General features: G+C 42.7%; 1 protein-coding gene across 4 annotated transcripts in view; it reads right to left on the bottom strand.

Moving 5' to 3' along the window:
• cd276 (CD276 molecule) overlaps positions 1 to 16,937 on the bottom strand; it is a 78,071-nt gene that overhangs the window by 21,269 nt on the left and 39,865 nt on the right. For 3 of the 4 annotated variants that reach the window (XR_007448325.1, XR_007448324.1, XM_049566100.1), the window contains exons 5-6: positions 4,843 to 4,980; positions 115 to 156 (exon numbers count right to left, since the gene is read on the bottom strand). Coding sequence is in view for 2 of the 4 variants with exons in the window: in XM_049566100.1 (XP_049422057.1) it covers positions 115 to 156; positions 4,843 to 4,980 (180 nt within the window). In the remaining 2 variants the exon portion in view is untranslated. The remainder of the gene's footprint in view (positions 1 to 114; positions 157 to 4,842; positions 4,981 to 16,937) is intronic. The other variant, XM_049566118.1, reaches the window with a different exon arrangement.

Here is a 16,937-nt window from a genome sequence, read left to right as displayed (position 1 = left end):
TTTTTTTGACCAACATTTGCCACAATCGCCTGCCGCAGCAGTGCTAGCTACAACATACTGGAGGCCCCTGATGCATGCAGAGGCTGAGGCTTGACCAGGTGTGGATTGGCTGACCTGTCTTTGACTCCTCTTCTTCCAGTTCCTTGGCCTCTTCAGCTGTGGGGAGACAGAGGAGCCATTATCAGTGGGAGCCATGGTACAAAGGCAGGCACGCAATGCAGTCACTTCATCCCAAGCCTATGGTGAGCTGATCCTTCACAGCTCAAAAGGACAAGCTGTGGTGCGAGAGCTATATGACAAGGAAGCTCCACACAGTGGTACCCCTGCCACATCATACACACACATGCACATACACACACACACACACACACACACACACACACACAGACCCATACCCACCCCCTTAACCTCCTATCCAGCCCTTTCGCAAAGACAGTAATCACATTAGGCTTTAGCTGCTGGCTCTCTGAAAACCCACTGTCAACAGAGTTAGGGAGGCAAACAAGTGATGGCTGTCACACTTGCATACACACGTGACTCGCATGTGCATGTGCGTACACACATATGGGCTAAAAATAGGCCTGAGACACAGTGTCCAAGGGACTGATATTAATTCTATGACACATTTTTCACAGCAACTGAGCTTGAAATCCACTGTTTAGTGCCTGATACATGAGATTAAACTGCTAATTGTACAAAATTAAACGTAAAGACAACACAGCGCATTTGTTTATATTCCTATATGCCTGCCTGATTTTCTCTGACTTTGACAGCACACTATAATCCTTATTATTACCGCATCAGAGCATTTCTGGATTCAAACAGCACAGGCATCAATCTACTCACACCACATTCTTCAGTTTCTCTTCCTTTATGTTATGTAGTATTTTGCAATCAGATTACCTATTACTGTAGTATTCATAGTACATATCCCGTATTATTATGAGACATAGTTTAGTCAGTTCAAGGTATGGCTTTGGTCATGGAACTTAACATTTTCTTCCACTTTTCTCTGGAGAAAAGATGGTCTTTTGTTGGGAACCTTGAACTGTATGTCTAGAATGCCATTTTAAGGTGACCTGTTAAAAATCTGGACATTTTCAGAGTGAAATCCACAAAAGCACCTTGAAAAAAGCATGAAACCACATATCTTCACAACTGTGGTGTAACATTCACATAGCTGTGTGAGCCTGTTTACCCTCACTGCTTCATTCAACACCTCCAAATCGACCAACAGCCCCACCACTGTGGCGGCAGGGGAAATACCTTGGGGGACAGGGCTTTGATAGGAGAGTGAGGCTCATTTAAAGGCACCTTAAAGTCAGGGTGAAAAAGAGGGCATCCACAGGGCAGGGAGTGAGAACTGCTTCCCTTGTACACTGAGAGCGCTACAATTTTATGCCCCTATTGGCTGCATCCCAAATGTGTGGGGGTAAGAGGAAGGGTGGTTATGGCTTAAGCACAAAAGCTGGACAAACCACATAAAAGATGAGAGAGTCAGGAGAAAGAAAGCGACTCAGTGAAGCCAGAAGGCTGTTACTGTTCCTCATCATCCTCCCTTCTGCCCCTATGTTTCCCCTACGCAGAAGTGGTGCAGCACTGCTGCTGAATCTCTTCAAATACTGCCGTGACATCATGAGTGTTTCAAATTTAAGCAAAAGCAAATGGCCTCTTAGTAAACCTATAGTACTATAAATACACTGATTAGTGGGCCTAATTAATTCTTCTTGCACCCTAGAAACAGCAGAGCCTTCTTCTTTTTAAAACCTTTGTGCATACGAAACACGAGGCTTAATGACAGCAGTGTTTGTGCTGCGTAGGTTTTAATTCATTTTCTCTCCCTTTGAATAGCAACTCTTGATGACAAAAATGAAGCAATTTTGCTTATTTAAAAAAGAAAACACGAGGAACAGCTTTAATTAGCCAATATTTTGATTCGTTCCCACCCAGCAAAATGTTGTTGAAAAGATGTTGAGAAGACATCTTTGCAGATGTCTGAGCAACACTGAGATTCGGTTGAAGAGTTCAAGGTGAAACGACGTCTTTTTCATGTCCTTGAAAAAAGCGATTTACCGATATTGGTGTGATTTATTTTGTATATTGTCACACTCTCCTCAAGACTCTCTTTCTGATAAGTCCTTCTTCCTTTTTTGGGTTCCTTTGCAGTGTGGGCAGTTGTTGACAAGGCTGGAATAGAAACTTTCTCTGCAGGATTCTTCATCACTGCATCAAGCTTTCACTGTTCACATGTGTAGAACAGAAAGCAGGAATGCCCTTTCTATGACAGACATGTAAGCTATCCAATCATTGTATTCTGCCCAAATGAAATGATTGGAAGGGCTTAATACAACCCTGCGACAGCCACAGACATCGTTTTTATTTCCAGAGCATTTCATTTATTGATTGCTATTAGGACGTAAAAAGAACTTCAATCATAGATGCATCACAATAACTACATACATAACCCAAGATGGCGCCTATCCATTCCAGTAGAGTTGCTCACCTGGCGCATACTCCAGAGTTTCTAGCTTTAGGGTATACCATTACAAAATATGCACAGAGGTGTTTCTCCCACTGGCCCCGCCCAAGAGTTCCCACTCAGACTTTACGTTGTGATGACGTCAACAATTTTTAAATCATTGTCTTGGCTTGAAGATAGTTTTATAAATATAAAACCTCCATGGTTAAAAAAAAATCATGATAGAAAGAGTCATAGCTGACCTTGTCTGCAGTTCAAGGTGTACTCTCAGCAGTTTTACAGACATTTCTTTTCCAGTGGTGGTCGACCGGGAAAATGCTTTTTAGGCCGTAGGAGATTTTTTTTTTGCTGCAATACTGCGATTGGCCACTGGGAAAAAATGGAAGCAAGGCTGAGCTGCTTTCCAAGGGGCCTGATTTCAACAAATATAATAAAAAATGCTTGTAAATAAGTCGCCCACCCTAGCTTTGAGGCAATGATGGGTCGACCAGCCCCAAAAACAATGCCCTGGCTCTGTAGCATGGACTTGGCGTGAAGAAAATCTATATGTCTGTTATTTCATGTGAGTAATATGCACATAAGCCCTGGGAAACATGTGCACCACTGTGGTCAAAACCTCGAGGGACACCCTGCTTCCCTCATGACTTTCATTCGTCACACACAGGGGAGATCTGTCCCTTGTCACCTACACATGATATCCAAGCGTGAGTCTGATTAAATCACACGCTTATCTAAATGTAAAATATGCTTTGGAGAAATGGAACAGCGGCCGCGGATAGGTCACTGAAAGCATGTATTAGATACATAGTCATTATGTAAGGGAGGACAGAAGAGAGGGATGAAAGAAAAAACTGAGAGAACAGACCCATGCTGGTGCTGAGATATAACACTGCCCCTGGAACTGAGCTTCCACAAGCTGCTCTGCTCTGTTACGATACACATTCGGGTGCTCCACATACATTATGACAGGTAAGAAAAATGACTTACTCACTTCTCCACTTTAACTGACCCTTCCACCCTTGCTACACAGACACGGTGAAGTGAGAGTCAACTTCAATCTGGCCATACCTGGGAACGCCATTAAAAGATAAGACAACCACAATTAGGTTGCACTTCTCTGCTTCCTGCCTCCCCACAGCTCTGGACATGTGCATGGCAATCCTATTTAAAGCCCCTCCACACATCTGTATTCATATAGTATCATTCTATCGTGAGTATAAGAGTCCGCATGATATGTGAATAAGTCAGCGTTCCCACTCCTCGGCTTTGTGCTCGGAAAACACCAAAGACTGCAGAAGCATGGCTGGCAGGACAGAATAAGACTTTCAATAAGGCGGACAGAGGATGACCACATAATCAATCCTGCCTTCGGTGTTAGGACTGCAGGCAGGAAACACAGCTCCTATTCCACTCCGCTGAAGAAAAGGGCCCCACCACCCTAGGAGCCTTTTTGCCCGTGGGAGGAACTGCATTATATTCCTCTCTTTCCATTTCATTTGATTTCATATGTTCCATGGAGCTATTTACTCTTTCCTCTGAGTCTGTGTCACTTCCATATTTATTTTTAAACCTCTGGGCCCTGGTGCAGACACTGGCTGACCTTTATTTAAATGTCTCCTCCACTCTGAGCGGATCTCATTACAGCAGAGCTGGTGGCTCTGCACTATCTATCTCATTTCAAAACTTTTTCTCTTTGCACTTGCGGCGATCCTCAGCCATTCCGCAACGCTAATTACTGGACCCGAGTAATGATGTTCCTCTTTGCCGAAGATATGTGTCCCACCATCCGAGATCCTGCCTATACGCATTAAGCAGAACTCCCCCTGGATTCTCAAAGTTCCTTGAGCAGTTAACATCTCATCGCTGCCTTTCTGCTCTATCTCCCTCCCGCTCTCGTTGTGCCTCCCACATGATCTAGGCAACATGTCGCAATTATGCATATCATCTACTGGCCCACTATGTGAAGAGTTTAAGGAGTCATTCTGCATTTAAATGAAGGCCCTCATAAGGGCTGAAAGGGCCTGAGAGCATGATAGGTTAGCATCCATTATTCAGTAAGCCCTTGAACTGTGTACACAGCAGGCCAACACAGTCCAAGTGAAAAACAGGAAATCATTTCATGACTTTATTTTTTGTGCATATAGCTCCAAAGTTGCTCTGAGATTCACATTTCAAATTGCCCCTAATATAGGCAAGTCAGCCCAAAAAGCTTTTATCTAACCTTGAGGACTAAACATGGATTTTCAAGAGAGTCATCACCAATGAATTGTACTCCTAGTAAGAATATACACTGGTACTGAATGTGCAGAGCCACATCTCCAACCCCCTCACTCCCCCCTCACCCCCCCTTTTCCCTCCTCTACCTTCTCTCCTGGCCTCCTCGCAGCTCTCCTTGATCTTCCTGCGGCAGACAGCAGCCAGGGCAATGAGCAGCACCAGCAGACACACGGCCAGGCCAACAGTTACCCACAGAGCCACCGGGGGGAACGCGATGTTCTGACCTGAAGCAAAGGGCAGAGGGAGGAGGGAGGGACAGGGGGGGAGAGCCTCATTATTCACTCTTGCAGAGCTAAAATAAGAGCACAACTGTCACGGCTGTATCCATCACCATTATTTCACCATTTGACAATTTTTGCTGTTAGAGTCCGTTATCATAAAAATCCTAAATTATCCGGACTGCAGAACATGAAGCGCAACACGATGACACTGATGATGATCATTGCCATCATTATCTCCGTCATCGTCGTCAAGCTCGTCATATCATCTCCGCATAAGGTTTGACTTTGAGGGAGAGCGGGGCTGTCAGAGAAAACCGAAATGAGTGTGAACCTTTGCTTAATGTGAATGGAGTAAGAGCTTCTTTACTAGTGTCCAATTAAGACACTTGAGTCACTCAATTGAGTCCAGATGGCAGATAGCTAAGCAGTCGCACAAGACTGTGTTGTCGTTTCACTCAAACAGCATTGGCACAGCATTAAGAGGATGTTGGCGCTAACTATCCCACCCCCTGCCTTCTGCTACACATTGCTCAGATGTCTCGAGTTCTGATGCGTTTGCTTTAATATTCTATAACTTCCCTAATGTCTACAATATCATTTTCAGTCTGAACGGGAATGAAATGCCAATATTCAGTGGTTCATTTTGAATAGGAGCAAGGTAAGGTTTTTAACGAGTATAATGATAGCACATCTTTCCGAGTGCACTACACTAAAATTACTTTGGAGACAATTAGACATCAAAATGAGTGACAGTATGTTGGCAAACTGCAAACTGATGATGAGGAATAAAAACTGGTCAGCAGGACAAAAAAAAAAAAAAAAAAAAAAAAAAAGATATCAGAGACACAGCCAAATTTCCCTGGGGTATTCAAACTGAACAGAGGGAGAAGAAAAGAAAACAGCAGAGCCACTAAATAGCTGTGAGCCTGGCTGTAGCACAAACAGGCCTCCCTCAGAGAGAGTGCCCGCTCTGGGCAGATAATAATAATAATAATAATAATAAAAAAAAAAAAAAGACTGAAAAATGACTGGCATTGGAAAGAGGAAATGATGAAGCATCTGTAAGGACTTGGCATCAGCTATGCAGACAGGCAGACAGGCTATAATACAGCCCAGCCAAGATGGAGGGCAAATAGAGGCGTCCTTTTTTTGGAGGTGATCAATTCTCAGATGGAAATCCAGTCCATCTGATACTGTGAAGCAAATGTAACTGATTGTCCTACGAAACCGAGTTAATGAAAGGCCACAGAGGGCCACTGAGGGGAGGAGGAGGAGGGACATGTACTCGCCAATGATAAAAAAGGGTCGTTTTAAAAAAGGCCAGTTCAGCCTTTGTTCTGCTGTTGTTTTTAGCCATGCTCAAGGCTTAGGATGAATCATAATAACTTTGGCGATCTCTTCACTATCCATCTGGCGTAGCATCATCACATCAAATGTTTGATTTGTCCAATACTTTGTATTATGATATCTGCAAAACTACAGTCATTCCCATTAGCCTTAATTGTGCATTGGTTTTGGTGCTAATTAGCAAATGTTAGCATGCTAAAACACTTAACTAAGTCGATTCACATAGTTAATATCATGCTTAGCATCAGGACGTTAGCATTGCTGCTAACCATAGTGTGTATATACAGATGGATGGCATGACAGCTCCCCAAAAGTGAAGCCAAAATATGTCGATCACCTCCTGGTGGCTGGCTGCAGTATGGGTCATAGACCCCACCCCTCTATGTAAGCAGATGGGACATGGGCTAAAATAAAAAGTCGAAGTACATCAAATAAACTCCCAAAGATGGTTGCTATCATTTTAGATGTCACGATGATGTGTGTTCAAGTGTTCATTTTTCTGAAAAAGTTTGGTCATGACTAGTTATTTGATGTTATAAACATGGGACTGATGTCATGATTGACAGCTGTGTGTGTCAATCAGTGTGCAATTGGTTGGACAGGGGAATGAGTGGGAACTTGATAGTGGGTAGATTGCTACTGCACAGAGCAGGGGTCGCGTTAACTGGATATTTTCGGTCATTGACCGTTTTTTTACAACAATGACTGGAAAATCTGAAGGCTGTCGGTCATTTTGACCGGTTGCAATTACCACCCCTGCCCACTTGGCGGTGGAGTGCACAGTACTGCAGAGAAAAAGTCATTCATCTGCTTCATGTAGCGTTGTTGACATAACGCCCTGGACACACCGGACGTGGAACCAAAGCACGGCGCCCAGCAGCAAAGGCAGTTGTCAGTCAGGGCCCATGTTAACCTATCTGACTGTCCACACAGGCCGCTGAGCAGAGCGGAAGAGAAGAGACGAGAGAATCCAGCCAATTTTCAAAATAAAATAACAGCTCGCACTGAGTGAGGAACGTGAGGAGAAAATCCTGTGTTTATAATTTAAAATAACACAACAGTGCATAACTGAACACATTTTTCAATACCATAATCCCTTCATTACAATTTTAATTTTGTGTCACCGAGCCTACAGGCATAACTACATAATGCCCTGAACACACCGGACACTTTAGTGACGCGTTAGTGCCGTCTGGTGTGTCCAGGGCAAAGCCTAATGGCACGGGTGTGTGGATGTCTGTTCATCTTTTCGTTGATGTCCTTATTAATGCACACTTTATAACTTGCTTGTTGGATTTATTAAAAATGAACGAATGAAAACTAAATGTCTTTGAATATCTTTATTATCATTTAAAAACAAAAATTAAAATGACCGGTAAAAATAGATGATGACCGGATTTTTACGACCCTGTCGGTCAAAATGACCGGTGACGAAAAAGTCTAGCGCAACATCTGGCACAGAGACACATTGTCCATCTTTATTTACAGTCATTGCTGCTAATGCGGTGATGCTAGCAAGGCTGTCGACTCTTATTCTTGTTATTGCTGCTCCTTGTTTTCCTTATCAAATTTTGAGGAGGGCGTTAGCACCCTGAACCCCAGGTGAGGGGTTTCGAACCCTGGGATGGGGAAGCCCTTCTGTGCAGAGTTTGCGTGTTCTCCCCGTGTCAGTGTGGATTTTCTCTGGGTACTCCAGCTTCCTCTCACAGTCCAAAGACATGCAGGTTAATTGGTGACTCTAAATTGTCCATAGGTGTGAATGTGAGCGTGAATGGTTGTCTGTCTCTTTGTGTCAGCACTGCGATAGTCTAGCAACCTGTCCAGAGTGTATCCCACCTCTTGCCCAATGTCAGCTGGGATAGGCTCCAGCACCCTGTGACCCCTAAAAGGATAAACAGTTACAGAAAATGAAAGAATGAATGAAATTTTAAGGACACCACCATATATATCCTTAACCATATATATCTATTTCAAGAGAGTCTCTCGATACACAAGGCACTAAAAAGACTCTCTGCTACTGCTGCTGCACAGCAGAATAAACAACCAAATGTCACAGCGAAAGGATAAAATCTGGAAAGTCAATCTTGTCATTTTGATGAAGCTGCGTATGCCTCCCCAGGCTAGTCATGACTGATGATGCTGTGGCTCGCTGTCCACCAAGCCCTTCACTCCGTTATATTTAAAGAATGACCATCTGAGAGCCACTTTGTACCGACAGCGAAACCACCAAACATGTATGAAAGAGGAATAATCATACACAAGCTGCTCACGTCTTTTAAGTCCAAAAAGTAACAAATGTGTCTAGGTCTTTGTGACGAGTAAAAAAGACGCCGTGCTCTTTGTTTCCATTGTCTTTCTCATTCTCTTTTTATTCTCACACCATCCCACCACACTCCCTCTCCCTCAAGGCAGACTGATAAAGACAAATGCCATAGTCGGCTATCATTGCTACGCCGGGGCCCAAAGGGCTGCAGGATCATATTTTTCTTTTTCTCTTGTTTGATGATGTGATTTTGTTTTCTTCAGAAATAGATTTGTCTCTAATGGCTCTGTTTACCTATCCCCTCTTTCCCCCTTTCCCTATTCCCTCTGTGCAAGGGTAAGGATGGAGTGCTTCGGGCCGCACTGTCACATTACCTAGAGTCTGCAGACTTCAGAGCTGCAAACTTCACTTCACACACTTGGGTGTTTTCTTGATACTAGGAATGTGTGGGACACATCAGAATACACACCAACAAAGTGGAAAGCGTGTCTATAACGAGCTGACATGATATGATAGAGAATGAAAGAAGACATTCATGATAACCAATCTAAATGCCACACACTCACCAGGGTTCCTGTCTGTATTTACTTCCTGCCACGTTTGCTGATGTCAACACTCAATTCCAGTTGACGAGTAAACATGAAATGGATAGTCGCTGAAGTATGCACCCTGTCAGTGTACATAAAATGACACTATGGGTTTAGTAGTCCTTTTTATTTTTGTTGTATAATTCACTACTTGATGTATTGCTAAAATTTTGCGCATTTCAGCACATCCAAACCGTGATTTGATCAGATTCTATGTTTGATATGTGTGTCAGTAAAACTGCACTTGATAACATGTGCCTTTTGGCACTGTTTGCAGCTGCATGCAAGTTTGCTGCCAATAATTTCCATGAATCATACCTTACTACCTTATTGTGACAATCCACAATGATTATTTTCAAATGTATATATACATCATTTTTGGTCCTATAAATGTCAAAATAACATGTAATGCTCACATCTGTCTCATAGATTACTGATACGTCCAGTAGGTGGACACAATTACAGGAACACCTGCAGAATATCATGCAAATCCAATATAATAGCCCACTAAAATGTTCACATTTTGTGTCTGCGAGGCCTTGAGTCAACACTCTGGCAGTTTTAGAGGCTATAAAATGGTGCTGTTGTATTATGTTCTATTATAGTGTACATATAATGTGATGCGTTATTGTGTCCATCCCTTGGAGGTTGTTGTCGCTGTGCACTATCAAACTTCTATAAAAAAAAGGATACATAATGAAAATGTACAACTGGTAGCAGCGAATGCACCTTCAATAATGTCTGCAACATTTTTTACAGGTTATATCGACCACACCTGGAGCACATCCTCTGCTGTTACTTCTTATAGGTGGTGCTTCACCGTAGGTGTTTTGTGTATCATAGGAGGCCACAGCAGACTGCTAAGGTAAAAATAGATATTTAATGGGGGCAGGCAAGAGTATGATAAAACACCACCTCCATATGGAGCCTCTAACACAGGGCACATCACCAGTGAGAAATGAGACTCCCTTAGTCTCTGGAAGACACTATAGGGGACTCGCAAGGGGCCAGCTTACGTATTGTTTGGGCTTCAGTGAATGTGAGAGCCAAGATTTGCAGGCATTTTTACAAGCCTGAGTGTTTTCTCTCCAGCACCTTTGGTGGAATAAAGTGCTCCTAAGACTCCCTTGCCTGTCATCTTGGTTCTGCAACGTGAAGACAGTGGAGATCAAAGCTGCTTTCTCTCCAACTGTCAGCCCAGTTTTACCTGCCTAGAAGAAACCTAGCCTCTTAAGCTGTGACCAAAGGAGAATAATGTCCCTTGACAGAAGGATGGCTTCAGGCTAAAAAGAGCCTCAAGGCTCATTGTAGACAAGCTGGAGGGATGAGGAAGAGGAGAGGAAGAGTCAATTAGGTTTTTCTTTCATTTTCAGGATGAACAACCTGACCTTATTCTGCCTAGTTGTAAAAAAAAAAAGGAGGAAGATAGAAGGGGGGACCTATAGAGGAGAGTGGTGATCAGAGAAGAGCAAGGTGGACTAGGGCTAGCCCAGGGGTTGAGCAGCAGCAGCAGGGCCTATACAGCCCTGGAGACTAGAGTGGCACAGCCAGGCCCAGGACTCGAAATAGGCTTATATATCTCTCTAACAATGAGTCGCATGGCGGAGATAAAGACATTCATTCAGACAATACAGTAAGGCAGGGAAGAAACAGTAAAGTGAATGAGATATAAAACTCAGTGAGACAAAACAGGAGCTCACACTTAAATCACATTCACCCAACACAGGCGAGGTGATTGATGCATACTACCTCAGCGAGTGCAAGCAGGCTCGCTGACATTGGTGATTTAAACTTCTTTATTCAGTTTCTGTGTAGCGCCGCCGATCTCACAGGAAAGAGATTGGCAGAAACAATAACAACGGTACTAATGGAAAGAAGATGGCCTCTGTGTCAGAGGACACGGATTAGCCAGAATGAAAAACATGAGCATGAATATTAGGATTACATTGAACGAATGACTTTGAATTTGTTTCAGCTTCAGTTTCAATTACCAGCCTTTATTATCAACCTCGAAGGTGTCCATCAAAACCTCTGAACCCTCCCCGTTCAGCCCCAGCATGAAAGCGTGTGACCACACAGACACACCAGCTGTTCTTGCAATATTTCTAGGGAACACCTCTCCTCTGTGGGAGAGGACAAGAAGCTCACTTGTAGAGGGAAAACTTGGCAAACTGAGATGGATGGCGGCAGGTTTTTGTCCTGTCAGCATCTTTGCTCTGAGCCTTCTCTCCTCTTTTTGCATTTCAATAAATTGCTTTTCAGCAAGATGCTACCTCGCTGTCTTATTGGCATGCAGGGAAGCAATGCGCTCGTCTCTAGGACGACCTAGCGCCCATTTACTTACACAATTTGTCTGACATTATTGCCCTTCCCTTGACGCCATTGGGCTCGTGGCAAACATGAGTGTATGATGTGCAGACGTGCACATTAAAACAGAGTAATGGCTCTGCATTTATAGGAATAAAGTTTCTAACAGCCCTCTTTTTTTCTCAGCAGGAGAACTATAAAAGCCATCTGGTGGTGGTGGGGGAGGTGATGGAGGGTGAGCGGGAGAGTAAGGTGGATGAGTTAGTGACACAGTGAAGGTTGGAGGGATGGGGTAAGCAGGTGAGTGACCAAGCGACCTGAGAAGGTGGAAAAACAAGCAGGTGGATGAGTTTGTGAGTTTGCAAGCGAGCAGGCATTGAGCTGGTAACTGCGTGAATGCTGGACTGGGCTGGAATCACAATGAGGTTCTGTGGTATTAGTCCACTCTCAACTCATAAGCTGTCTCTCAGACATGTCAGGCTGCTACTGACCTTTCTTCAGTGGAAAGTTGGCCCACAGTCCAGAGCTACTCTGCCTATAGCGCAGCGCTATGGATTTAGAATGATGAGTTGGTGTTGGTAAGTCCAACTTTAGTCTGATTGATCCACAGGTGAATGTTCCCTGCCACCCAACGGTCACACATTACTGAGAAAGGTTACAATGAGACACAGAGACAGACTGAGCTTGAGTCACAATTGGCAGGTCAATGCAGGATATGGATTTGGATCATTGTGGTTTGTTCATTCAAACAAGACAATGGGGCTGCTGGATAATGAGTGACTTCTTGCCAATTAAAAAGTAAGTTACCAGTGAAAGTCAGTGGCCTCTAGATGTCTGTGAAAGGCAGCTACATGTCATGAACATCACAGACATTAGATATTGAATAACACTAAAGGATTCCAAACCTTTCCTAAAGTTAGCTGTGAAAAAATAATTAATTAAATTAAATTACCCACTGACAGCCAGAGAGTCAGATATCCTGGCTGGGCCTGAAAACATGGAAACATAATAGCTTGCTGCGAATACATCAGTATCAGCACACCACTTGTTAATCAATGAATGACAAAACTTGCAGTACAGAAACGATAAAGAAGTGTAAGGTATGTTTAAGGTAAAATGGCTTAGTTAATTGTTAGAATCCATTGTAACTGAGATAACATTGTAATATTAGTAATACTGCAGCAACTGTAGCAGAGCCATCGCCAGTCTTATTGACCTTGTGCTTTTTAGCCTCAAGGAGATTCTCCAAATCTGTTATTTCTTCTTGCATATTAGTTTTGCTAATTATTGCAATTTATAATATCAATACAATATAAATTATATAACATAGTTGGGTGAAAACAATGTGTTTTAATTCATGTTAATAAATCAGATTCCAGACCAACAAAGCATGGCATGACAAATCACAATCATTTTTAATAATGCAAAATTGTTTAATAAATAACTTTATGACCTCAATTATCATACAGATAAGTTAGCATCAGAGCACTTGATACTTGAAACATTGAGCTGCAACCATATGGCTGCAACACATGGTAAGTGAGTTGAGCAAGCTATAAGCTAGCTATTGCTGAATGCAACTTTGCCCCATAGATTTAGGCCTTTTTAATTATAATAAACATTTATAATCTGCTACGTGAACCAATCAGGACTGAGACTTCTTACTTATGTTCATCATAGACGGCAATAATAACCAGAAGTTAGGACGCAAAGCAGAAATGGGACAAATTAAAGAATTGGTTGACTGCATAAGGTCAGTAGGGGATGAGTATCTAATATAAAAAATATAGGTTTTGGGTGAAGTATTTTATTTTAGTTGGACCACTGGTGACTTTTAATAATACATGTGCATATTAAGCTACACTCTTTATTCATATTAGTAAATTGTGTGCATTTTTATACACATACATATTATTTAAAACACACTTGCATATACAGAGATACATGACTGGCATTAATAATTCATGTCATCGCCCCCCCCCCCACCAAAATGTCATAGTGCCATAAAAACAAATGAGCAAACCTGAATAATTGAAGTAATCTCAATAACTGTCAGGAGGGTTTGGGGTATTACTACAGTACACAACCAGACCAACGTATGACAGTCACTGATTGTCTGGGAGTAAAGGAGGCGAAGTTAAGTCAAAGGTATATTCAAAGGGATGATTTTAAATCTTACTCAGATATGCCAGGGGCAAGGTTAGAGTGAGTTTTCTCATCTTTACAGTTGAAGGTAATCCCATACCCAGTAGACTGGCTAATTAACTCAATATACAGCTAAGAGCCAACTGCATGGTTGTCGTGTTACCGAGGCAGAGGCTACGTTATAGGCAGAGAGGTATGAGAATGCGTAATAGCTCTGTGCTGGAATATATAAACCATGGCCTGGGGTAGAGGTGGGCAGTATAACCAGCATAAACTTCACAGGGGTGGAGATGTGTGTCCTGATGTGGATTTGGCTCAACCATTTGTTCTGGTACAGAATGGATTTTAAATGTCACGTCAAATTGCACCGCAAGCAGCAGCTTACTGCATGTTAACCAGTGAGCATACGCTTCCCTTTAACACTAAAACAAACGCACATTTGCATGCTAAGAAAAGGGCGGGTGAAGAAATGGAGTCAGACAGCTCAAAAGAGACAGGAGCAAATCATGAGGAAACATGTCAGCAAGTATGCGGAATCTTTGAGAATGTGCTCCCGCTCTGACACAAGTAGCGCTGGCACTGGTGTAAAAAAAGAGAAAGCAGAATGCATTGTTGCCAGAGTCCCTGTCCTAATGATGAGACAAGTCAGCAGTGGAAGGACATGGTGAAAACACAGAACCCATGGTACATAAAACAGACTCGCCCACCCAAAACAAAATCCTCAACTAGTACTGTAGCGGTTGTGAGAAAGTGAAGCAAACAACACACACACACACACGCACACACACACACACACACACACACACACACACACACACACACACACACACAGCTGTACAGTGTGATAAGCTCTTAATTTCCACCAGGTATGAAGCTCTCCTCCACAGCCACTGTAAACTCTATTAACAGTTAACTGATTATAACTTGTACTTGAGGTAATAAATTGTCACTATACCAGAGTCCATCCTGCATTTGAATCACATCCGATTCAAATTATGAGAAAAAATACATAAAACATCAATATTCAAAATATACTGTGATACAAATTTCATGTGATACTGCCCAGCCCTGGTCTGGGAGAAGGATGAAAGTGGGCGACAATACTGTCTCACAACCGGTCTGCCCACCTCATCTAACACCGGCCAGGCTAGCGCTCTCTCTCAACATCTCCCATGTCCCTCCCAGGCCCACTGGGGCCTCAATTAAAAACTCCTCTGATGTCTAGTAACTGACAGAGACTCCATCACTTCCACACATCCCTCTCCACTGAGAGTGGCATTAAGATGTTGGAGGCAGAGTGGACTATTGATTTTCTTCTTTTTTTTTTTTTCTTTGGTTGCTCCATTTCTTCACTCGGCCATCTTCGCAATGCAGGCGGAAGTTGGACGCAATACTCAGTTTACAACATTGTGTTGTGTCTAAATTTTTAATTAGCTCTAAAGCAAGAGCTGCCTGTGAGATGCTAAGGATGTGTAGGAGAGAATCACTAGTGACAGCTATCAGTACCAAAGCAGACTATCTGACTAGTTGATAATGCCAAGCAGAGGAGCTGAGAGCAGAGTGACAAAGACAAACAGCAATGAAAGGATTAAAGAGCTATTTAAAACAGAGCGTATGCATTGATCCTGCTACACAAACCCAAACGTAATTCTTCACCTGAGCTACATCTGGTTCCTCTTAAAGTGGTTTTAATTATTTTTTCAGTGCCATGGGGCACTGCAATAAGCTGTAAACAAAACACTGACATTATCAACTAAACAAGCTGTTATGGCAAACATGTTAGCAAATGGTTACCTCCATACACCTCCAGCAGACAGAGAGTAATATAAGCACTCATTTGCAGTTGTGTTTCTGGCCAAATGGACGAATGTAAGTCCAATATTCAATGTCTTTTTTGCTCTGTTTTGGTCTCCACCACCTCTTTGGAGCAATATCTTGCTCTTTAGGAGCATGCTTCACTGCTCACCAGCTACTAGGCTAACATTGCTACCCTGCCATCTGGTGCTAGACAAGTAGTGTACAATGATTCATCAGGGTGTTTTCACAAAAGAAGCTGCCTGCTGCTGGGAATCACATGGATGAGACTGGTGAGACTCAACCAAACAATGAAAGAGTGGGCCACAAAACCAAAATAATGAGCTGGTAGTCGCTAAAATGCTCTGTCGAGCATATGGTAACTGCATAGTGAGGTGATAATTCTCTGCTGGTTTATGACTATTAGGGATGCCAGTTTAGGTTAGTATTTTTTTCCATAGCCTAACGCTCACTAACAGGTTAAAGGGGGAAAAAAAAGAAGGTGGGACAGCATTGCTACAGAAGTATGGTGGCCACCCCCTGGTCTCCCCTCAGGTAGCCAACGTGAGCAAGGCACTTCATTTGAGCCGTAAACCCCTTTAGCACTCATAACTATGTTAGCACGACTAACTGTGCTGACACTACAAACGGTGCTAACAGAGCTAACAGTAGTTAACAATGCTAAAGGGGCTTTGGGGATCAAAATTGAGGTGCTTACTCATCAGGGGGAGAATGGGTACAATGTTTCCACAACAACACTGTTGGGTCGGGACAGGGTTATTAGTAGTAATCGCCAAAGGGATTAGTGGTGTCGCTAGGTAACGTTAGCTCCCACCAGACCGAAGTGGTGCTCAGTACATTAAGTGAACAGTAGCAAAATTAACCTATAGACCACCATGCATAACTAGTCAAAGATGTTCTCGGCCATTAACAATTGACATCGCAGCTACTGTGAGCAACTCATTAACATGACATTCATTCATTTAATCAATTGTCAATATAAAAAAATTGATTAGTGCAGCTTCATACTGTGATCCTCATCCTGCTTTCTAATTTTATTAGTGCATATTCACATACTGCTGGTGGGAAATTACTTTAAGTGATAAAGTGCATAGATAAAAAGCATAAACAAGGCTCATTACACACAGAATACTTCACTGATACACAAAGACAAACAGTAAATAATATTCAGTCCCTATAATACGGGAAAGCCACATACATGCCACTACAAGCCTCTAACATAGTGGATGAGCCAAAACATTGTGCTCATTCCATTGAATCACTGCACCAAGAACAAACTGCAGCCTGAAACTCTCTGCAGACAGTCTGTGAAGTGCACACCTATTGCTGAAACAACTCCTGTGTTACATCAGTATAGTGCAAAGTGGGTGAGCAACATTGCCCAGGATATGAACTTTAACATGACACTTATTGAACCATCCATTCAAGTGTTCATTTAAGTTAGGAAAACACCCTGCAGTTGCACTAGCTTTTGTAATCGTCTTTCGTGTTTGTTT

This window comes from Epinephelus fuscoguttatus, linkage group LG2 (genome assembly GCF_011397635.1).
Source record: "Epinephelus fuscoguttatus linkage group LG2, E.fuscoguttatus.final_Chr_v1".
NCBI classification, from domain to species: Eukaryota; Metazoa; Chordata; class Actinopteri; order Perciformes; family Serranidae; genus Epinephelus; species Epinephelus fuscoguttatus.
The sequence above is the reverse complement of the archived record's forward strand: the minus strand, read 5'-3'. Positions and strand labels throughout refer to the sequence as shown.